Source organism: Alligator sinensis, unplaced genomic scaffold (assembly GCF_000455745.1).
Source record: "Alligator sinensis unplaced genomic scaffold, ASM45574v1 scaffold519_1, whole genome shotgun sequence".
In the NCBI taxonomy this organism is placed as follows: Eukaryota; Metazoa; Chordata; order Crocodylia; family Alligatoridae; genus Alligator; species Alligator sinensis.
Window position 1 is genome coordinate 1,863,986 of NW_005842187.1, and position 23,702 is coordinate 1,887,687.

The 23,702-nt window shown below is 42.2% G+C and overlaps 1 protein-coding gene across 1 annotated transcript in view; it reads right to left on the reverse strand.

The window, feature by feature from the left end:
- The window catches only part of PAPPA (pappalysin 1), a 224,573-nt gene that overhangs the window by 148,089 nt on the left and 52,782 nt on the right, over positions 1-23,702 (reverse strand). The window contains exons 3-5 of the mRNA XM_006026275.3: positions 13,441-13,586; positions 7,918-8,211; positions 3,658-3,850 (exon numbers count right to left, since the gene is read on the reverse strand). Of these exons, the coding sequence (XP_006026337.2) occupies positions 3,658-3,850; positions 7,918-8,211; positions 13,441-13,586 (633 nt within the window). The remainder of the gene's footprint in view (positions 1-3,657; positions 3,851-7,917; positions 8,212-13,440; positions 13,587-23,702) is intronic.

The following is a 23,702-nucleotide window of genomic DNA, read 5'->3' on the forward strand; positions in this document are numbered from 1 at the left end:
ACTGATTACCTACATTTTGGACTACTGGAGACTACTTAGACTACTTCTTCACAAGGACTGTTACACTAGTGTGGGCATCTGGTATAATGACCTTTGCTGAGGTGCCCCAGTCTTTTGCTATGAATAAATTAAAAGAATCCCTCGTAGAAAGGCAAGAATACAATATGGTCAACTGCACGCATTCAAAAATCATGAATGTGATTCCACCCCATCCCCCCAAAATCCTTGAGATTAAGAAAACTGGGATTCTTTGTTCTGGGTTTGAAACTTTAGAGGTCATGTTTCAAGCTTTCTTTTGCAACCAAAAAGGATGGAAATATACTTTTTTGTTAAGTAATAGCTGACATTTGTATCTAATCACATGACTCCAGAAGCTAAAACTAAAGGGAAATACGTAGTGTTGCAGGACTTCAAACAACAATGACAAGAGTTGGCAACATGAATTAATTCTAAAAGACATCAGCAACGCCAGGGGCTTCAGGTCACAATGCAGTACCATGCAGAGATATCTTAGCTAGCTATGCATTACTTCTTTGCTAGCAGATACAGCTCAGTTTTGTGTGGTTGACTCAAGAAGGCTTTATACTACTTTGCTATTATAAATGGGACTTAACATACAATACATATTATATATATCTAATTGATGTGATATATGCTCTCTCTAGTCTCCTTTACACTGCCAGAGCAGTGTAAAAATGGTCTCAGTAGAGTAAGAATCAGGCCAGAGGCACACAGCAGCGGAGAATCTGTCTTCTGGTATTTGTATGAATAGTTCTACTGCAGTAAATGTGTCTATTGATTTGAATGAAGCAAGTGAGATTTGGCTCCAAGGTTTGCACTATGACTAAATATCGTTGCATGGATACAGCCTTGTCCCATACAGATGAAACAACATATATACCCATTTTCACCTTCTAGTTTTCTCACATAGTGGGGAATGCCCTGCAAACTGAGTTGTGCTTGTCTTTAACCATGTAAGCAGTCCTGCTGGATTATATAAGTACTTAAAGTGTATGAATACACATTTGCTGGACTGGACCCCCTAACAGTTCTGATCCGTTAAAAGAAACAAACCTACCAGCAGAATGATTTAGTTTTAAAAAAGAACTAGTTCAGCAACATTTATAAAGGCCATGGAAATATTTCAGTTTATATTAGGTTTAGAAAACTTCTTTTAATATGAAGAAACAAAGAAGTGGATATAAACCACTTAACAATGTCTTGGTGCTAACTGTACTCAGTAATATTGACCACATAGATTTCAAGCCCCAAAGGATAGGTTTCAAAGAAATCAGTACTCAGTTAACAGATAATAACTTTGTTATGGAAATCTAGATTTAATGGACTATTCATTGTGTACCCTTTAAGCAACAGCTAGTTATGAGTTATTTAAAATATACATATTTCTTAGACCTCAAGCTATACTAGAGACTCATTCCTTTACCTAAGGAAAAAATATTGACATAAGATTAATTAACAGGCAGATGGGATTTATTTAAATATAATAACTAACTTATGAAATCTAAATTAAATGCATATGGGGGAAACTTGATTTACCTTAAAAAATGGATGATCATGGGCCCAAAATGCCAGACTAATTCTCAGACAAAACCCTATACATTTTAGGGCCATGTTTTCAAAACACATTGTACTGATGCATAACTAGAATGAAAGAAAATGGTAATGTGCTGAAGCCCTCTAGATCAGTGGTTTTCAACCTGTGGTCTATGAACCCCTGGGGGTCCACAGACTGTCTAAGGAGTTTGCAAATGATGACTATGATCAGTCAAAAGTACGTGAATACCTACACTTACAATTCCAAGGGGTCCGTACCTCCATTTGAATTTTGTTAGGGGTCCGCAAATAAAAAAAAAGGTTGAAGACCATTGCTGTAGATCCATGACTGATCTGATCAGAGCTGTAACTGGGTGGCTCTGAGCCCTAGGTGGTGGTGGCACACAGGGCAGCAGCTGCAGTTGCGCTGTCAGCTGTGGCATGACAGCTAGGAAAGCAGCAGCGGTGGCTGTTATTTTTGTGCCTCCCTGCACCAAAAGTCAGCACCTGGGGCTCTGATTGCCTCTCCTTAGTTTCATTACTGAGTCGGATCTGTTACTGCATTAGCTGTCTTATCACGCACATATGGTGAAATCCCTTCTTGTGCAAAGGATTAGAACAAATTTCTATGTATCATGTAAATCCAAAATATACTGGAAGTGCATCTTAAATGGTGCATAGTTTTTTGTCCTGACCTTTTGCCCAAGAGGGAAGTTCTTCTATGCTGTAGACAATGTATTTTGAAATATTTTAATTTAAATGAATATGAGTATTGACACTTGAGACCATTCATGTGCTAATATACTTGTATTTGGAATGTCACAAATTCACTCTCATTCAATGTACATTGCTTTGACTCCAGTGGACACACAATTTTATTTTTAACTTAAAAATCCATGGAAATTCCATGCAAACAAAGTTGGTTACTGTAACACTAAAACTAAGAATGCAAATGTCTGCAGGAAATTCACTGGTAGATCTCTCAGAACTACCACAACTCAGTCAATTTGTTCATAAATATATTTTAATGAAATAAAAAGTAGCACAGGTTGCTGCATATATGCAAGCATTTTATATTGTGATTTTTGCAACCATGAACTGCCAGGTTGTTCACGTAGTTTTCATTAATATAGAATTAATCTTTTTTATTATATTGAATATACATAACTAACTACAGGCCTCCATCATCTCCTATACAAGTTCTTTCTGACATATACTTAGAAGCATGCTTGTATGATCTACACTACCCTCACTAAAAGGGTAATAAAACACTGGAACAGGTTACCCAGAGAGGTTGTGGAATCTCCATCCTTGGCTGGGATGGTCTAGTTGGGGCTGGTCCTGCTTAAAGCAGGGTGTTGGACTAGATGACCTCTTGAGGTCCCTCCCAACCCTACTTTTTTATGATTTCTATGATCTTCAAGCTTATTCAGCCTAATCATTTATTCAGTTAACAAGCCTGAGTAGTTAGGCTGTACAGGCATTTTGCAGCAAGGGGGACAAAAATCTCTTAACTGAAGTTGTTCAATAGCTGTTAAGATGTACTATAGAAGTGGCTCTGAAAGATCTCCTAGCCTTGCCCACTCCTTGTTGTCACTTATTTGCCTAGCAAAAGGGGTGTGCTATTCCAAACACTGGAAGGAACTAAAAGGCCTCTATTTCTTATGTTGTCACTGAAGCAGCAGCATGATTTGTTGTGTATTGCACAGGAAAAATATAGGAGGATTAGCCATAGCAGGGGCTTGCACTCAGAAGACCTGTTTGTGAATGGACAATTGTGTATGGAGAACTTTTCATATAAAAAATGGAGACTGCAAAGTGAGAATCAGTACTTTTAAATGCTTTTTTTTTTTTAAAGCAGGGAAGATATTTGCCCCTCAAATGACTAAACAGTGGGTCATTTGAGGAGACTGCTACAGCCTGGTCAAGGAGCAAAGGAACTTGTGGAAGTGGAACAAATAGATCAATAAGCTACTGAGACGAGCCCTGATTAGGAAAGCATCTCTAATCATGAAGGAACTTAAGCATGTATTTAAGTGCTTTCCTGAATTGGCGCCTTTGGTTAATTCCAAGCTCCTAGAGCATATAATAACTCATGATCACCTTTCAAAGAAGTGGCCATCGATGGGAGGGAACCATTCCAGGGTGATGGAGGTTGATGTTCGGTCTACGATCTGTGGGGCGATGGCAATGGGGGCTGGCTTCTTGGCAGGCTGCCAGCTCTGGTATACCAGGTCCAAGTAGCAGTGCATTCTTGCTACTTGATTGGGCGTGAAAGAGTTGGTGCAGTCATCATCTGAAAGCCAACAGAATGAGAGAGAGGGAGAGAGAATTATGAGCTGGTAAATGTGAGCTTCTGAGCTCCTTGCGGATGACAGGAAGGGCTCTCTCAGGGTGCAGGAGTTAATGGTCTGTGAACAAATTAGTGTAGTCATCACTTCTGGAGACAGGTGAAAGGAAACAGAAGTAAAAAAAGAATTCCTCCTTTTTCCTGTGTCTTGGGGCACACATGAAGATCCTGAAGATCACCCCAAGGTGGACAGTGATGCACAGAGGTCCAAAAGAATCCAGAAAGCCTGAGTGCAGCCTCTTTTGGTCAGAGTTGGATCTACGCTTGGACTGGAAATGGAAAAGGTTTTCATTTAAAAGGAAATGTGGGAAAAGAAAGGAACATAAGTACAGTTCAGTGTAAGTTTTTTTTTTTTCCAAACCCTCCTCCCTTATCCCATCACACACACTTCTCCAAACCAATTTGTGGAAAGCATCGAGTCCTCATCCTTGTCCTCAGTATCTTCCTGCTATAGCCAGTTATGAGCTAAGGTTCAGGGGAAGAGATTGCCCCATGTAACAAGGACTTAAGAAGTGGTAACAAGGACTTTTGATGGGGCAGTCACAGGGCCCAGGGGGAACACAGAACCATCTGCACCAAGAAATGGAAGTTTCCTTTTCTTGATTTGGTCTCCAAAGATTGGAGGTTTTCTTGGACTGCTTCCTCAACTCCGAAGTCTAATAGGTTAAGGAGCTAAGCGGTTTTGTTCTCAGAGACAGAAAAGGAGGGAGCACCCACTTGCCACCCCCTTAGAGAGCCAGAAGGAAGCAAGGGACACTAAAGAGACAACCATATCAAAGTCAGCAACGTTAGCTCAGGCAGGAAGGCCGTAAACCATATTTCACTACTGAACAGAGGGGACATCTATACATGTGCTTTAATGTACAGTAGCCTCTTCCAATGCACATTAAAGTGGCATGGAGAAAACTGTGCTAATATGCTAATGTACAGTAGAATAGGTTACCATGCATTAAGCATCACTAAAAAAGTATGCACTTTTGCTACTGTGCATTAGGGCAGCCTAATGTGCCTTTATGTAGTACTTCACATTAGAGGTACCAAACAGTGCACAGTAGCAAAAGCACATGAATGCACCTGTAGACGCACCCAGAGAAAACAAAATGAGTTGCCCAATGTCACACAGAAAATCTAGGGTAAAGCAGGGACTGAACCCAGAGCTCACCATTGCCAAGCTTGCACCTTAGCTTGTCAAAGGTCCTTTCCTCCATTCTGGCCCTTTTCCAGCAGACCCCAAAGAGAAATATTTCTTGCTGTGTTCATGTAACATGTAGCTCAATAGGGCCTGAATCTTAGCAAGGGATTCTGGACACAACAGTGGTGCAACTACCAGTGAGTTTTGCACAATTCTGTTGTGAGAGTGGTGGATTACTGAAGCTGGGTCAGTTGTTTGCTTATTGGAATATGTGGCCAATTTGATGTATTTTAAGGTTTAGTTATACGTATTAGCAGGTGTTCTGATGCCTTCAGGTTTGAGCTCAAGCAGAATTGGAGAGCATGAAAATGGTCTCAAAACTGAGTGAATTTACTGGCTTGGTAGAATTCTCTCCACTCCTCCCACAAACTACAACGCAGGGAGGCTGCTCTGGTTGGAATCGGTGCTTAAATTGCAGCACTGATCACTTTTTTTTTTTGCTGAACCAAATGCAGGAGACTGCCTAGGGATTGTATACTTTCCAGTATGTCTCCTTGGCAAATTCCACAGAGTAACTAACTTCCCCTCATCAAACACGACAATAAGATAGGCAGGGGCAGTTGATTTGAAAATATCCATTAAATCCCACTGGCCAGCCTGAAGCTGCTGTTTACATGCAAGAAGCCACATTAATGTAGCGTCCTTGGATTTCCTCAATAATTATTGATGGTCCTGAGCATCCTGTAAAAGCCATAAATATTCCTCAAGGAAGCCCCAAAGTGCACAAAGGCCTCTAATAGCCATCATAAAGGAACAATAAAATATATACAGGAGAGCTTGGAGACAATGGCGCAGGGGGAAGATGACCTGCATTCTCTGCTGGAGCTTGCAGTCAGTCTAAATATCTGCATGGGCTGCTGTTTTGTGGGAGAAGAGCTTTAAACATTAAATTGGTGCTCAGCTATCAGAGCTGGATGCAAGATCACAGAGAAATACCTAAACAGACAGACTGACTTGTCAATATTACCTGTCTGTTTAAGTCCAAAGAGAGCAGAGAAGATATATTTGAGAGAGACGAACAGATATTAATTGGAATGAAAGCAAGCAAACAAGAATTTAGAGCTGCATGACCTCAACCTAGATGTTTCAAAGGTATTTCTACAAAGATTTGATATCCTGATATACATTTTATTCCACTGGGAACAACAAAAAAGCAAACAAACAGATTCATGCATGAGCTCTAGAGATGCCTATCGTGTTGCTTCACTTATTTTTTCAAGAATAAATAATAATTTCTGTCCCCAACACCAGCACATCTCTAGTTCCCACTAGTAGATAGATATCTCTTTGTTCTGCCTGTCGGTGTCATCTGTTGATAGAGTTAGCAAGGAAGGCTCTCTCCAGACAGAAGAAATCTCTGCACATCGAAACATTCGTTCCCCATCCCAAGGCTTTTGCCCCTGTCCACATCCCTGAAAATAGTGATTGGAGGTGTGTTATTACCAAAAAGTGGTAACTACATCCAGGTGTGAGACTGTTGTAGAAACTTAGTAGGTAGAATTGGTTTCCTACTATTGTGCTCACAAGAGGTGCACAACATGTGGAAAGGAGCTGGCTTGCTCTGTACATATTTGTCTTTGAAACTACACCTTAAAAGAGGGGAAAATAAAATAAAAAATTAGCACTGCTTTAATCCACTGACATTGTAGGCTTAAATGTATTTTGGTTATAAAGCAAACTTCCCCTTTGTCTTAGGCCACTCACATGGCCCCTTGCATGAAAAATCTAGCCATGGCAGGAATAGAAAAATGCCTCAAAGCAACTGTAACTAAAATAGTTCACTCATTAGTTGCATCCTCTCTTTGTGGAGTAAAGGAGTCTTACCATGACTGGAAATCAGGACTTAGAACCCCATGAAAAGGAGAGCAGTGAGCTCACCAAGGCATCGGACACTATCTCCTGGGATTCTTCGTTTGCCCTTAAACTTCCAGCAGGCAGGGGCAGCGATCCCATCCCCCATGCCCATGTGTTATCTGAGGGAGAGGCACTCGGAGAGCTCAGCATTCCTTCCTAGTGCTAAACTGAAATGTCAGCATGGAGCTCCAGCCCATGTGTGTACTACAGATTTCTGCCAGCACAGCTTTGTCAGCCAGCAGTGTGGAGAAGTATGTTCCCTGTCTGACGTACCTGTGCTGGCAGAACCCCCTTTAGTAGATTGACAAACTGTGCTTTGCTGGAATAACTTGATTCACTTCTTGGCTGTGGTTTTACTGCTTTGTTATTGTAGAACTAGGAGTGCTTTGTAAGGATGCTATACCAGGACTACTTAACTAGGAGAGCACTCCAAATGTAGACATAATACCAGTCATGAGAGACAGATTTGAACCCTTGACAGTGCAATGCAGAGATGGGAGGGATGGAAACAGAGCCAGACCAAACCATGCAAATGATATAGCAGACAACAAAGAGTATGATCGGGCACATCCAACCACGTGGCTGGCACAAGTCTCCAGCCTACATTTATCATGTTGGTAAGGGAGGAGAGTTGTAACTGCCAAGGCCAATCTTTTCAAAGAAGATCCCAGAGGTCATGCACTCAGATCCCATTGACATTAATGGGGATCAGGGTGCCTAACTAGCTTCAGTACCTTGGTCAATCCCAGCCTAAATTTATCGGAGTTGAGCCTTAACCACCATATGTTTGGATGAAAAATATCATGGGAACATCGATGACAACGCCCGGCCACAACATTGATAGAACATCCCATCTGAAAGAAGCCAATTATAATCTAGTCTCCCGCGACTCCCCCTCACCCCCCAAGTCTATTACACAGCATCCTTCTTCTCCCCACTCCCAGAAGAGTAGGAAAAGCCGGAGTACCTGCATAGCTCATGAAGTTGCTGTATGGTGTGTTTAGGAAACTGCGAAAACCACATGTGTCATTGCCAGGCCCAGGGTCCCCACACAGCTTCTGCTTTGGAGCTGGGTTGGTATCACTGCAGAGGTCTCCCGTCTCAAATGAGGGCTCGGTTTCCATGCAGGGGTCACTGCAGGATAGGATCTCGGAGATTCCCCGGAAGACGTGGTAGAGCCCCAGGCTGTGCCCAATTTCATGGATCATTGTATGTGTGTGGCCGGGGATGCCATAAAAGGATGGATTCAGCACAATACCACCTGGGGGAGAAGGAGAAAAGGATGGATTCAGCACAATACCACCTGGGGGGAAAGGAGGGGCATTGCATTTATCTTACGTGATTGGAACATCAGGGGGTAAGGAGGTGGAGAACATTTATAGGTCTAAGTCTTACTGTTCATCATGCCATTATGGTACTGAGCAGGGAACTGAGACTGCTCTGCCCAGAACAGAAGATAGTCAGCTTTTTGCAGGCTTGACACCAAATTAATCATGTAAAAATGCTGTGTCTACAAGAGCTTAAAGAGTTAAAGATAATGCACGATGGGGCCCATATGACTATGTTTTGCTATGGTACTGGAAGGATGAGGAAGCCAGGGACAAATCCTGTAGTCCTGATTCAAAGTTCATGGATGTCAAAAGGAATCTTTCCATTTGTTTAGCAGGCTTTGAATCAGGCTCTTACGTTATTTGGACAAAGTTCCCGTTAAAATCAATAAACTCTTCCCAGCTTACATCAAACCTGGGTATAGTCCAGAGCATTTGAATGCAATGATCCTTCATGACAGAATGTAAACAGTACATACACCGTACATTATTTACATGGGACAACGTCATATATAACAAAACCCTACTAACTCACAGAACAGTTGAAGAGGTATGTTGCATATTGGAGAGATCTGCCAATTAATAAGTGGACAAAGAAAACTGACGCTATTTTCTAATTCAAAGGGAGAAATTTTAAAATCAGTTTTGAAAATCTGTACTTAAAGATACTTTGCTAATTTGCTATTCAAGTGTGGTTTAATGAGAACTGTTTGTGGTATTACTTCACAGTACACTAGTAAATATGCAGGAGTCTAATTTGTAAAAAACAATATGACATCTTACTATTGTGATAGCTCATTAGACCAACTTTATTGTTAAATGTTTGCAAAGTAGTAAATGTGATTTTTTGGTGTGTGAATTATGGAATAGATAAGCAAATGGCAAATTAACAAGGTTCTGCAGTACATTGAATTAATAATGAGAATGATATTTTTAGCTGAGCCACAGCTCTGTTTGGATTTAGTGCTCTCTTCCATATTTGTTTTATTTAGCATGTTAAACTCAACTTTTTTTATAAGGCTTTTAGTTTAAAGTGTTTACCTACATTGCCTATTAAGATTAGGAAAACCCATATTAAAAAGAATAATGGTAAAATAAATCTTGGACGTAATGCATAGCTAATTTAGTGAGAGAGATGAGAGAAATGGCATGCAGGAGGAATTTTATCAGCGGCTGCAATACAGTGAAGATGAGATCATGAAATTATGATGCATCACAGATCCGATCCACCGTCATCTTTTTGGTGACTCTTGTTGCAACAGTAAAGGGGTATGAGCAGGGTCACGAACACGTGAAAGATTGCCTGTGTATGTGTGTTGGGGAGAGGAGTCATACCCATTCTTATGTATATTTTATGTAAGTGTGTGAGCAATACAGTGAGGAACATCTTTGCCGGTGTCGAAAACCAGCATAAAACTCTCTGACCTGTTTTAGCCCCCCAGGAAACAGCACCAGGAAACTGTATAATCATTTCAAGACACGGAACTGGTCCCTGCTCCAGCCCTGCATGGGTCAAATTGAGGAAATGTAGATCTGTTTTTATGTGGATTCTCTGATCCTAGTGTGCTGGTCCTTTCTTTAGGAGGACAATATGACTGCCACCTCCCTATCCTTCCTGCACAGCACCTGCACAGATGCCCAGGTCTTTGACCTCTGCGCAGGTGGAATGAATTTCTCCAAGACAGAACCTCTGTTAAGTATTTTGTGATGGCCCATTACAAAAGGATGCTCTTTTGGGCTTATTGTCTAGTGCTGGAAATCTTGGCACAAGCCTGAAATAGGAGAGGCAAGTACAATAAAGGTTGGCTAAACAATATTGGCATTGGACTGTATTGGGCTGTATGGGCAGGGCTGTTTTATTTTCTCCTTTGTTTAAGACGTATATTTTTCACAGATGTCAAGAGTCTAACTCAATTGAAGTTTTCCAGAAAAGATAACTGCCTCACCCAGATAATTTATATTCCAGTGCTTAGATCTGGACTACAGCACATATTTCATATTTTTTTTATTAAACACATATTGGATTTATGGAAGAAATAAAAAAGAAAAGATTCAAAATGAATTCTTACTGATCAACCATAGGACTGGGATGGCTGTTCTAATACAATTTTTTTCTTACTGTTTTCCTCATTGTGAGTCAACCTGAAATGGCTAGTTAAGGTTTTCTACTCAGCTCTTGCTCTGGTCAATCTGTTCTGTCAATAAGCAGCTTTGTTAGGCGATACTGTTAATGATTAGCTATAATTATATGATAGAACAACTAATACAAACTTCAAAAGGAGTCCCATCACCTCTCTTTCACTACAGAAAGTCCTCCAAAGATTATTTCCTGAGCTGAGTAAAGAGTTCACTAATTCTCTCTTTTCACAGTTACATGAAGGATAGGTAAAGGTGCATAGCCACATGAGTCTGAAGCCAGGCAGAAGGCAGGGCCAGGTGGCACCTTAGAGACTAACTTGTTCAGAAAGGCATAGGCTTTTGTAGGTGACAGGCTACTTAGATGATATGAAGAAGAGATGTAGGACTATTAATTTTTGTAGAGCTGGGTATTTTTCCGGTCCCATTTTATCTCAGCAGGAGTCACTGTTTCCATAGACTCACAGAAAAGTAGGGCTGGAAGAGACTCTGGAAGTCGCCTGAGGCAGGATCGCCTCTGTCCAAACTATCCCATAAAAAATCCTTTTCTAACATATTATCCAAACTACAGAAATCAACTCCATCACACAAGGCACAGCATCCTAACTTGGCACAGGTAAAGCAGGGGAATAATGGCGGTCAGTGTCCTGGTGCTGCAGGGGTTGTTACAATACGCTCAAGAGATCCAAGGAAGAGGTCCATGGCCCCCACTACAGAGGAAAGCAAAAACCCCACAGTCTGTACCAAGCTGATTATGGGATATCATTTCTTCCTGACCCTAAATGTTGCAAATTGTTTGGCCCAGAGCCAAAGGACAAGAGATCTCTTAAAAAAAAAATGCTTGTGATTAGCTGTAAATAAATGACAGAGCAACAAATCAAAACTTCCAAAGGAGCCTCATCACCTCTTTTCCTGTATAGGAGTGAGCTGCTATAGGAAATGTAGTAGGATTGTTGACTGTGGGGCATTCACAGCTATCATGTCCCAGTTGCTTTTAGCAGGGGTCAATAAAGAGAACATTGTAGAGATATAGGGGTGTAAGGAACCCCTAGGTTCCAGCATTGTTTTGCCAGACTCATGTAGGGGAGGGGTCCACAACTTTTGCTGACGGGAAACGCACATCTAAGAAAAGCAAAACTTCCCATGGCTATAAGGTCTTGAAGGTAATGTTCTACGAGCCAGAAGTTAGGGACCACCGCTATGGGAAATGGTGCAGGTCCTGGGAGAACTTTCTGTTGTACACAAATGCCAGAAGTCTTCTCCAGCAACAGCTGCAGTGATGAATTCCGTATAAAATACCAGCTAACTGTGGTGGGGCCCTGGCTTCAGTGCATTGGCCTGACTAGAAATGGTGTCTGCAGTCATATGCAGCCCAAGGGACAAAGATGTTCCTAGTGATACCGAAAAAAAATTCTTGGATACCTGGTTTATGGCTCCTGTTACATAATCAGGATTAAACCAATCACCAGATTTGGAGTCAGGAAGAAATTATCCTTCAGGCCAGATTGGCAAAGGTCTTTTTTTCTGCCTCTGTAATCATCTAGGTGGAGTTCATGTCAGATTTTCTGCCATTTCACCAGGCCAAGACATAAGCAGTACCTGGGACCTCCCTTGCTCTTTTTCTGAGGCACAGTACAGTTTCTGAAGTTTTTAGCCTTTTGTACAAAAGGTCTTACAATTGTTTTAAGATTTCCAGGGTGTTTTGTTGCTTTCTGGTGCACAAGGGAGTGGAGAGAGAACGTTTCTGTGGACCAGACTGGGCTAAACAGCTACTATATGTTTGCAGGGGGCCAGGTTCAATGAACTAGTAGTCCCATCCTGCCCCGTGTTCCTACGACTGAAAGGAAATGATAACATATTGGTTTCTGTGTATTGTGTCTTTGAACATAGAAAAGCTTCCTGGAGGGCTTCAGAGCCAGTGGCGAGGTTGCAATGTTGTGCTTCAGTTCACATGCAGAATGCTAGTGAGTAATCCACACCATACGCTGTATCTCATATGGACTGTATATTTTGCCATTTCTTTGTTGTTTTGCTTCATCTGAAAACAGTTTGGGCTCAAATAAGATATGGATTGAGACAACTACTCCCAAACACCGAATGCAATATAAACCACACATTATTTTGGGTCTAGAAAAGTCTGGATCCCGATTCTAATTTCCCCTATTATTATTCACATATTTTGCCTGCTGCTTCTGACTGCTACTGGATGCAGGAAGGTCTGGAAAACATACAAGAAACCTTGTCCTTATAAGATTTGCAGTCTAGTTTTGCAGCTATAGGGGGGTTCCTATTGTTTAGAAAAGTGCATCCAGACTCTTTGGGTACATAATGAAGTAAGCCCTCTTCATCTGTGGAAGCTTATTAATAAGGAACAGAGCCACTCTGGCATGGTGGGTGTCCAGGCAATGACTCATTTGGTAGGTTGTTCTGCTTCCTTTGGATACCCAGGGTTATAGCAGCTATATTCAGCAAACTAAACTATGAACCATACAGGCCAACCTGCAGGACAGCATATTCTTTCCAGTTCCACTCAAATGAACATGAGAAAATCAGGGCTCTTCAGCTTGCTTTTTTGCACATTGAGAACAACAACAACAAATCTGCATTATATGTTGTGAGGAAAATTAATAGAAATAATTCTAGGTAATGGGCTAAGGTTAATAACGTAATGGCCCAAGGTTAATAATTCAGAGCTGTCCAACCTTCACCCCTTGCCATTCTTCTCCCACCTTCTTTGCGAAGTGCTCCCATGGAGCTGATGCCCTGTAAAGTAGCTTCACTTAATAGGTGAAATATTTTCAGCCTGACATCATCTACAAATACCATAATATGCTTTGGGTTTATCATCTAATATTTTCCTGGTTGTGAGCCAGTATCTGGGAATCGTGGATTTTTTTTTTCCCCTGACTATGTAAGACTATTAGTGGAATGATAAGACACCAGCGCAGAGCTTAACACATACTTGTCTTCCCTTCTTAGCTCCTAATAAGAAAATTTTACTAGGAGGTAGCAGCTTTGTGACTCACCTAAATGCATTAGGGCTTCTTTATCCCAAGGCCAGGTGGCCACTCCAGCCAGCTCTTCTTCAGAGGAGTTAGCAAAGAAGATGTTGAGGTGTGTAGATCCATCCAGTTTCAGTATATTCTTTAGTTCATTGACATCTAAATATGCTCTGCAACACAAAAAATAGCATTTTTCTAATGACACCAGGATTGGCAGTGTCTGGGGAAGCTGAAAGCCAGGTAAAGATCCATAGAAAGCCATGAACAGGAAGCACTTGAGAACATTTAATATACTACTCTCAAATCTCAGTTTTTTATCATACTTTGCATTTATGTCGTGCCTTTCATTTGATCAAACAGAGGTCACAACATTCAGGGTAGATATCCAAAATTGCTCACCTTTTTGGCAGAGACAGAAGTTTCTATTTTGTTTGTCCTCCTTCTGACTAATATATCAGGCTGTATATCCAATTACTTTACATACCTTAATAAACTTGTTACTGCTACCTATTCCTCTATTCTGGAATATAATGGCAAAGTGAAGGGCAATGCCCTCACTATAGTGGCTCATAAACTAGATGGTAACAGGCTATTAGTGCTCTCAGTTCTTAGAGTTATTTCTTTAGCCAAAGCGGTAGAAGTTGCCCCTGAAGAATTAAAGCAAGATGATGACTCTGGTCAGGAGCAGCTATATCCAGCAAGCATACAGCAAGAGTAGAGCAGAAGAATAGGTTAGATTTGGTAGATCAAAATTCTTCAGAATAAGAAAAAAAGCGAAGCACTCATTGGCAAGTGGCGCATGAGACATCTGATAAGGCAAAGCAATGAGAGGCTATTATAGATAGAGATAGAAACATGAGAAAACCATGAAATAAAACAGGCTCATTCTACATCCTGATACAGAAAGCAGCTAGGGGATCCCTGCTTGTCTGTTTGTACTGTATGGTTGAATAGAAAGGCCACACTTGACATTAGTATGTGGGTTCGAGTGCTGAGTTAGTATTACTTCTGCACGTGTGTCTGGATGCAGTGGGTAGCTGAGCTGCTACATTCTTGCAAGTAGGTCACTTATCTTGTTTCCTTAGCTAGGCAAGTCAGCTCTGGGTTGAGGCTTTCAAAGCAGTTTTTCTCTCAAAATGGCTTGGCAACCATAATACACACATCAACCAAACCACAATAAACAAAACAAGCATGCATGCAAGCAAGCAAGCAAACTAAGCCTGCTGCCCTCCTTCAGATAAAAAGAGAGAGGCCTTTCTAGCTCTGTGCCCCTCCCTAGCACTACAGCCTGCCCTCTTCCTTCAGCAATCCTTTCCTGGAGTTCCTAAGCCTCTTGGTGGCTGTCTTCTCCTTAGCAAGTTATCAGTATCAGCTTGTCCCTAGCCTCCCAGCCAGGCTGCCTATTACCCACTGACCAGCTGCAGTTGGGTTCCAGGCTCTCGAGTCAAGTACCAGGGGTGTGCAAAACAGGCCCTATTTGATTCGTATTTGGCCCAAATCAGGGCCATTGATTCAATTTGTTGATTTGGATCACTGTCCCTGATTCGATTTGGCCGAATCCAAAACTAAAGATTTGATGCTGATTTGGAGAATCAGCGATTCGGACATAAGCACAGATTTAAATGTTTTTTCTATATACCTCAAGGTACCAGTGTGACTTGTGATCGCTGCGATGCTGGGGTGGATGAGGCGTCCCTCAGGAGTGTTTGGGGGGCCCTCCACGTGCTCAGAGGAAAATCTGGAAGTGGACCGGAAGGACTTCTGGTTCATTTCTGGGTCTGCTGAGGAGTGTGCAGACCCCCCCCCCCCCCCCCCCCCCACCCCTCGCCCCCTTGGCTTGGCAATCAGCTGCAGGGAGACTCCGGGTGCTCCCCCAGACCCAGGAGGCACCTGTTGCTGAGCCGGGGAGGCATGGGAGGCCCCCCAGTGAGCTCTCCGGCAGACCTGGAAGTGGACCAGAAGTGGTCCTGATCCATTTCTGGGCCTGCTGCTGAATGTGCTAGGGAGCCCCCTGCACTCCTGTGGGACACTCCATGCACCCCAGCATTGCAGCACTCACGAGCCACCTGCTACCTAGAGGTATGTGGAAAAAACGTTTAAAGCTGTGTCTATGTCCAAATCTTTCTGGATCGATTCGGAGAGATTAAAGGGTCCTCTGATTCGATTTGGATTCAGAGATTTGGCTACCAAATCGGGCCGAATTTCCACCAAACCAAAGCTTTGCACAGCCCTGTTGAGCACCTCCTTAAAATTTTCCTCTTTCTCTATTCCCACAAAAGTCCTAAATCATTAGAAATATGTGCGTTTAGATGACAGCCCTGGGACTGCAGCTCTGAGTCACCGACAGTGATCTAACTTCCATTCCGAGCGGTTGCCGGTTTCTTATGTCTACCATCTTGGGGGTGGATTACGCCTACTAGCTGTTGGCCACAGTGCATCTGTGGGCACTGCAGGACCAAGGCCGTGACATAAATTTGCTCTTTCAGATCCTGCAAGAGGCGTTAGATTTCTTTCTGAATTCTGAAACATCTGCAGGGTTACAGGGACGGCTCCCTGAGGGGAGGCCAACCCAGTCCCATGGGCTCCATGCCTTTTCTGAGCATATTTAGCTCTTGCACACAGTATGCCATGAAAGGATGTCATCTGCCCCCAAGCACGTACACAGCTGCCTTACTAGAGGGTATGTCATTAAGTGCCAGCAGTCTTGCAGCAGTCCAAATTAACGGAGCACAAATGGTGAGAAAGTAAAGGGTGAAGGTGAGAAGACCAGGCAGGGCTCTAACCAACAGGAATAAACAAATGAAAAATGTTGAGGGAAAAGTTGGTGTGGAAGCTGGTGTTGGCATAGGAACACAAACCTGCTTTCTTCTCTTGATGCCTCATTAGCAAAGCAGCCAGTACCTCATGGGAAAATACTGAGGGTATCAGATACTGTACATTCAGATGAAAAAAAAATAGACTCCCTAAACAAAATCTATAAGAAACGAGGCAGATTTGTCACACAAGCAGTATCCAGGGAGGCAGAAATGCATGGGATAATCAAGGTAAAAAAAATCAGATTTACTTCCCGTTCAGTTTCCTCATCCAACTTACTTCCTAGCTTTTCTGAGGAACAAATCAAGAAGACAGAAGTTTGATCCTTATGTCCCGCTGACACCTCAAATTGAAAAGAAGCTGCCTCTGCTTCTCCTCCCCCATACTCCCACGTGAAGAGAAAGGTGACCTGGTTCTGCACTTCCTTGTCTCAGTTTCTCAGTTTGTAACATTGGAAGTTAGGAGTTTCAAAAATGTGTAAGAACTCCCAAAACAAGGTCCTCTGAGAGTCAAGCGAAGTTAGGTACCTAATCCCCTTAAGCTTCTTGGAAAATCCCAGAGAGTGCCAATAGTTCATACCTAATTTTTGTAGTGCTTTGGGATCATTAGATGAAAGAAGCTATGCATATGCAGCATTGTTACGATGATGACAATATACTGAAATCAAGATTTTGTTTACTGAGAGTGCCCATACACACGCACATACCACACACGTACTTTATGAGGCACTAAAATCATTGCCACAAGTGACTGAGCTGAGGCAGAATAGATGGTGCTGAAACCAGTGAAGGAAGCAGAATGTATAGCAACAACAAAGACCATTTTCTTTGTAAATGATTCTAGAAATATCAAAGAAATAGGAGAAAAATACAGAAAATAGGTCTTAACATAGGGGTGGGGTCAGGAGGAGTGCTAAGTCCTTAAGATGCTGAGAATCCACAACCCTTATGAGTTTTGATTCTGATCATTTTATACCAGTGTAAATTAGGTATAATTATCCACACTCAATTCAGTGGTAGCACACTGGAGTAAAACTTAGGTCAGATCGTTCTACTAATAACAGTTATAAAGGTATGGCCCTACTGTAAGTATTTGTATGCAGGAGCTTAAATTCTTTCAGAGGTTCTGTTCAGTTTGGAAAAGCAATTAAAGTTAACAGATTAGAAGGCTGGAAAGAACTATTCTGATTTTTGTGAGCGACATAGGCCGTAGAACTTCCAAGGATTAATGCCTGAAGTACAGCAGATCTTTTATAGGGGAAATAAAATAAAATAAAATCTTGATTTTAAAATGCTTAGAAATGAAGACTTCACCACAATCCTTGGAAAGTTGTTCCAGTGGTTAGTAACCTTCGCTATTAAAAATTAGTGCTTTACTCTGGAGTCTGAAATTAATTAGCTATAACTTCCAGCCCTTTGGCCTTCCTAGACCTTTGCATGATAGACTATGTTGACTGAGTCACTCCCTAGCCTCCTCTTTGATATGTTAAAAATACAGAGCTCCTTAACTCTCAGCATGAGGCCTGTTTTCAATCCTTTAACCATACCTGTGGCTCTTCTCTGAACCCTCTCCAGTTTTTCAACATCCTTCTTAAATCTTGAAGTGTAGACATCAGAACTGGGCACAGAACACCAACAGTGGTTACACTACTGCCAAATACCTTGCTGTTCCCACTTAATATCCTACTCTTGATATATCCAAGAATGAGAATATCCCTTTGGCCACAGTACTGCATCGAGAGTTCATGTTCAGATGATTTTAATTATTTGCTTTCCTTATTAATCTCCTATGAGTAGTATTATTCTTTATTCCATATTTTGTTTGCTATCTCCTCACTATATCAAATCACAGGAAAAGGGATCTCAAGATGTCATCTACTCCATTCTTCTACTCTAAGGCAAGATGGATTATAACTAAAACAGATATTTGCTTAAGTCAATTAAAAAAAAAAAACCAACAAAACCCCCCCACAAACAAAGCAAACAAACAGACCTTCTATCGCAGTGATACAGATTTCATAACTTCCCCAGATAACTGATTTCAGCACCTAGCTATTCTTATACAATTAGAATTATTTTCCTAACGTCTATCTTACCTATATTTCCCTTGTGCTATTTTGTTTCTGGCTCTTTCACTTGTGGACACATAGGGAATTTATTACCTTCTTCTTTGCAACTACTTATTCAATATTTGAGAATTTATCACTAGGGACCTACCTAAATTACAGTTTTGCAGATTGTGTGGAAACCACAAAAACCAGCATTGTCTGACATTGGCCATGGTTTCCCACAAAGTCAACCAAAAAAAAAAAAGGGCGGTGGGGAGTGAGGTATACTGAGCGAAGGTGCCCTCTGCCAATCAGCAGCAAGGGGTGGGGCAAAGAAAGAAGTAGTGATGTAGACTGAATGAAGACATGTTCTGTCAATCAGTGGCAAGGGGCGGGGCCACCAGGAAATGCCCACAAATTCAGCTCTGTGCACCATGAGCAGGCCACAAAAACCCCTATCTTCTTGTTGCGACATAGGTAGATCCCTAGTTATCATATCTCCTTTCTGTCTTCACTTCTTCCACTTGCCCTCATACATCATGCTTTCCAGACCACGAATCAGTTTTTTTGCTCTATTCAACTCTTTCCAATTCATCCACATCTTTCTCAAAGTGAGATACTCAAAATGGGATATAGTACTCCATCTGAGGCCTTACCAAAGCCACGTCGAATAGCAGGATTACTTCATGTCTCTCACATATGTGCATCCTGTTTATAGACCCCAGGATAGTGTTTGCTTTTTATTCAATTGACTTCTATTATTACGTACGGTTCCAATAGGAGATCCTTATCCCAATTTGACAGATGGGGAAATGAGACAACAGAAAAATCCCCAAGATCTGTCACTGGGTCAAGGATGAGAATCCAACTCCTAACTCTTTACTCTACACACAGTCTAGCAGGCTACAAGTGCCATGTGCTTTGAGAATGGGATGCCATCCTGGTCAGAGAACACTCCGAGGATAAAAATAGTTCATTACAGAGCTGAATATTTCAACAGGGTGTTCCTTGCACCCTGAAAAGTCTTTTCCCATTCTAGTATGAGTATGCATGCATGTAGCTCTCATGAACTCAATGCACTCTCACATTCAGCAAGAAGGGTTCCTTGCATATTTTGCAAGGCTTCTATTCCCAGAAGGGTGAAAAACTGAGGGGATCTGGCCTGGCACCAAGATCTTTTTGTCCTTCCCTAGAGGACACCCCAATGGAAAACAGATTTACATTTCCGCAATAGTTTCCCTGCCACTTGTTGAAGTAATTGCCTCCAAAATAGTACAAGGCTGGGTGTCCCCAGGACCTCAGTGACTCACAGAGGAAAAGACACTCTTTGGGGACACCAACAGAGTGGTATGTTTCCATTCCATGTATCATTTATCTTTAAATCAATGGCCTGCAATGTGGCTGAAGTCCTGAAGTACAGATCAGTTCTGTGACCCTTTATACATTTCTCATCTCTCTGCTGCTTTCAATGTAGCTATGATAAACATACAGCCCCTCCGTACAGCCCCTCAAGCTTGTTCTGCAAATATTGTACAATGCTCTGATACTAAATGTTATTTTATTGCCGGGAGCAATTTTTGTGCCTTTAAAAACATCTTTGTTGCGTATTTATTTAGATGCACGCACCAGTTTGTGTATGAGAGTATGCCGCTATGTATTTGCACATATGCATTTCAAGTATAAAAGTTATCATACCATGTATGTGAAAGCATACATGTATGAAAGGGTATGAGACTATATGAAAGTGATTGTAATGGTGTTGATGAGTACAAGTTTGTGAAAGTGGGAATTGTGATTAAATGTGTGCATGTGTGTGTATCACTGAGTGAGGGAATGAGGAAGTGTGTGTGTGTTTGGGAAAAAGATTTCTGCTGCTCATCCTGGAAGCAGAGAGATTGTGGGAACTATGAAAGTCCCATATACTTGTGCATTAAATCCCTCCTGAGTTTAGCAATTTTATCCCCACTCTGCTCATAGTTCTAAAGAAGCAAGCTGTTCCTTTTCTATTCTTAGCTATCTTTTTTGCCTATTATTTCTACAGATCATTCACCAGGCACACACCCCTTTTATACTGCCAAGCATGCACACACATGCACATACACACACCTTTCTTTATCTTGAACTCAAGAGTCTTTTGGGATGGTTTGCAAATGAAGTAGTACTGTAGCTAACCCATCTTCCCAGACCCGACTGTACCAAATCCTGACTGCCCCATGTGACCGCTTCACAATAGGCTCAGCTCATATTTGGTGTAAATCCAGTAAAACCAGGTAAAACGTACTTGTTTCTGCCTATTCTGACGTCAATTCATAATGTGGCACAATCTCAATTTGAGACTTGTAGTTAGTAGTCAGAGTCTGTAAACAAGGAGATTAGAGCAGGCAGTGCAAAGGCAAGATGCTAGGCAGGTATTTAAGCAAGCGCTTTGCAAAACAAATGGCCTGAGTGTAATCACAGTGTGTCTGGGAACAACATATGTAATTTGTGACCCACTTTACACACGTATTGTAACCCCTTTCAGATATATAAAACACTCTCAAGCTCATGTTCAAATTCCTAGTAGATGCATGTGTAACACCCCCCACACACTGGGTCGTATTGTATGCGTGCACGCACATGTGTGCTCTGGCCATGTGCTCAGCATATGGCAAGTGGGGCCTGTATTTGGGGGAAATATGTAAAACTCTATAGTCCCATTGGCCGGGGAAGCAGAGGTTTTTTCAGGCCAATTGGTCTCCGTGTCTGGGAACTCTTCTCCTCCTTTTCTTCCCTTTCCCCCCACCCATCTCTTTTGAGGTTTTAAGGGATTAATACTGGGGAAAGAATATTGGTTCCTTGGGTTTGCTGCTCAGGATTTAAGCATGGCAGCTTTAACAGGGCTGGAACCTGGGAGTTCCTAATTCTGCTGGTTTTGGGCTGGCATTGACGCTTGCAACTTTCTGCTTCCTGTGAAGCTGTGGCCCAAAGCACCTGCAGCCCAGGCCTAGAGGTTTTCATTTCAGCAGGCCATATCATCCAGCCCAGAAGTGAGGGGTGCGTGCATGCTGTCCGGAGCCGCAGTCGCTCCCCACACACATATACAGCCTCTCCATAGGAGCAAAGATTGCCACGCCACTATCTGTCCGACAACACTGAGGGGCCCCGCGCACCACTGAAGGACCCGTGCTCTCAAGAAGATTTTCCTTGCACAGTGCAACCTATAGACCATGTCATGTAGTTAGTAGTACATTTGGTGTTTTCTTCCGTTTTCTGTATTAAATCTGGTTTGGTTACACTGCTTTGGGGTGGGGTGGCAGAAGGGTTGTTTATGCAGGACACCCTAGTAATTAATTTGGTGTTCCCAGATTTCGGGGGGGGGGCTCAAGCCAAAGTAAACATTTAATACCTCAAAAATTGAACCTGGCCCTTGTGCTGCTGGGTTGGGCAAAAGGGTTACACACGTATGTGTGTCTGTGTGCATGTTCAAGAGCATGTGTGTGTGAGAATAGGTTTGGGACTATGCATACTGCATCCATGCAAGGTGGTTAGAACATGCCTGCGTGCAAGAAGAGCAAACTGTGTGGATGTGAAAGGTTGTGGAGTATACATGAGACATAAAAATATCATCTCTGATTCTATCCTCTCCTTCCTCCCCATGTTTCTAATAACTTCCCAGCTTATCCATCATCTCTACATTCCTACACTTCATGGAGGTATAAATTAACAACTTTTGCAGTTCCTAACCAACCACACTGCCACAGTGGACTCTGCTAGGTCAGAATAGCTTGGCGTTATTGTGTTGGACTGAGTTGACTCCCTCCTGCTGCTGCTGTTTCTTTGTTATCATCCCAGAATATCTGATCCAGCGCAATCTGTGAGCCTTGCTTGCTCTTCTCAAGGTTATGTGGGTCCCACGATAGAGGACATAATGTCTGTCACATGGGCCCATGCCAAAGAGAACCAAGGAGCCCAGCCCCTCCACCACTGCCAGACACACATTTCAAAGACATGAGTGCAATCTTGGAAAGGGATCAAAGCCCTTCCAACTGTCATTAGAATATTTCCTTTATGCATCTCTCTGAATGCCAGCAACATATTTCATAAATGTATTGGCTCAGGATGGTACCTCCAACATAAACCTGAATGGGGGAACTGTCAGGGCAAGTCTGCGTGGAAAACAAAACACAAAACACAACAAAGCATGGGTAACTCTTGTAATGGAAAAACCTCATGATGTTTTGAGCATGCCTAGCTTGAGAAGCATAATGAGACTATTAGTACATCGTAAAAGGTCTCCCCTGCTACAATCTGTTTTAGACATAGAAATTCTACAGGCTGTTTAAGGCCATTGGGGACACTGAATCATATCGGACTGTGTGAATGTTCCCACCCAAATTTTTGCACAGGCATTTTTTTCCTCTCATATATATTTTTCTTCTGTAGAGTGGAGAGCGTGCAGGCACTACACTGTACAACAGCTTCCCCCTCAGAAACAAATCTCCATACCCCAACCAGGAGCGCACATCATATGCAAGAACTCCATCCCACCCTGCCTACATTGGTTAGGTTCCTTAGTTTATGCAGCATTGTTTCTCTCACACAGCGGTTCCACTGACTTTTCATGGCTCAGCCGCTATCTATTGCCCTCTCCCATCCATCAGGCCTATCTTCCATCAGCCATCAGGACTATACTATGCTGGATCTAATCTGTGTGTACGGAGTTAAACTGCGTTATAACTGGAGCTAGGACAACATGTTTTCACCCAGGTATGGAGCTAGAATGGAGCACAGGTTTTTTAACCTGATGATTACATGGCTTGATCCTGTACATGCAAGCTTGTTTGAAGTGCAGCCTGTTGTTCATTGTGCTTGTTAATGGTAGAGTAGGTAGAGCTTTCTAGTCCTCACTGTTAGGAAATGTTTTCTGACATTTGTCCTAAGCTCTCCTTTATCTGACTTTATTTTGCATTTTTCTTCAAAGACGAGTAGTGGAGTATCACTTTCAAGCAGAAAAACAAGCAGCATACTCGGTGGATTATTGACAGGATCCTATGTGCAACAGAGAACAGGCCCATAGCTATTCAGTCTGCAACACAGCCTTCAACTGCTTGGTCTCACTGATAGCAATACGAGGAATATTGCTACTTCTCATCTCAACCCCTTAAAATAAGAAGAATTCATTCCCATGTCCTCCCAGGCGACAGTAGCAGCGATGGATTCCAAGCCTCCAAAGAACTCCATCCCCTATTTTGCATTGGGTCCAGTCCCCTACTCAGAAAGCTCTGCCTTGCAGAAAGCAGAACATTGTCAAGGACTGCAGATAATTCAGTCCCCACTCAGCTCAGTAACACAGCTATGATTTGCTACCAATCTACTTTAATGTATGGATTTGGTAGTCCACAAATGAATCAAAAGCACTGGCTTGGGCAAAGTATAGGGTTCAGCA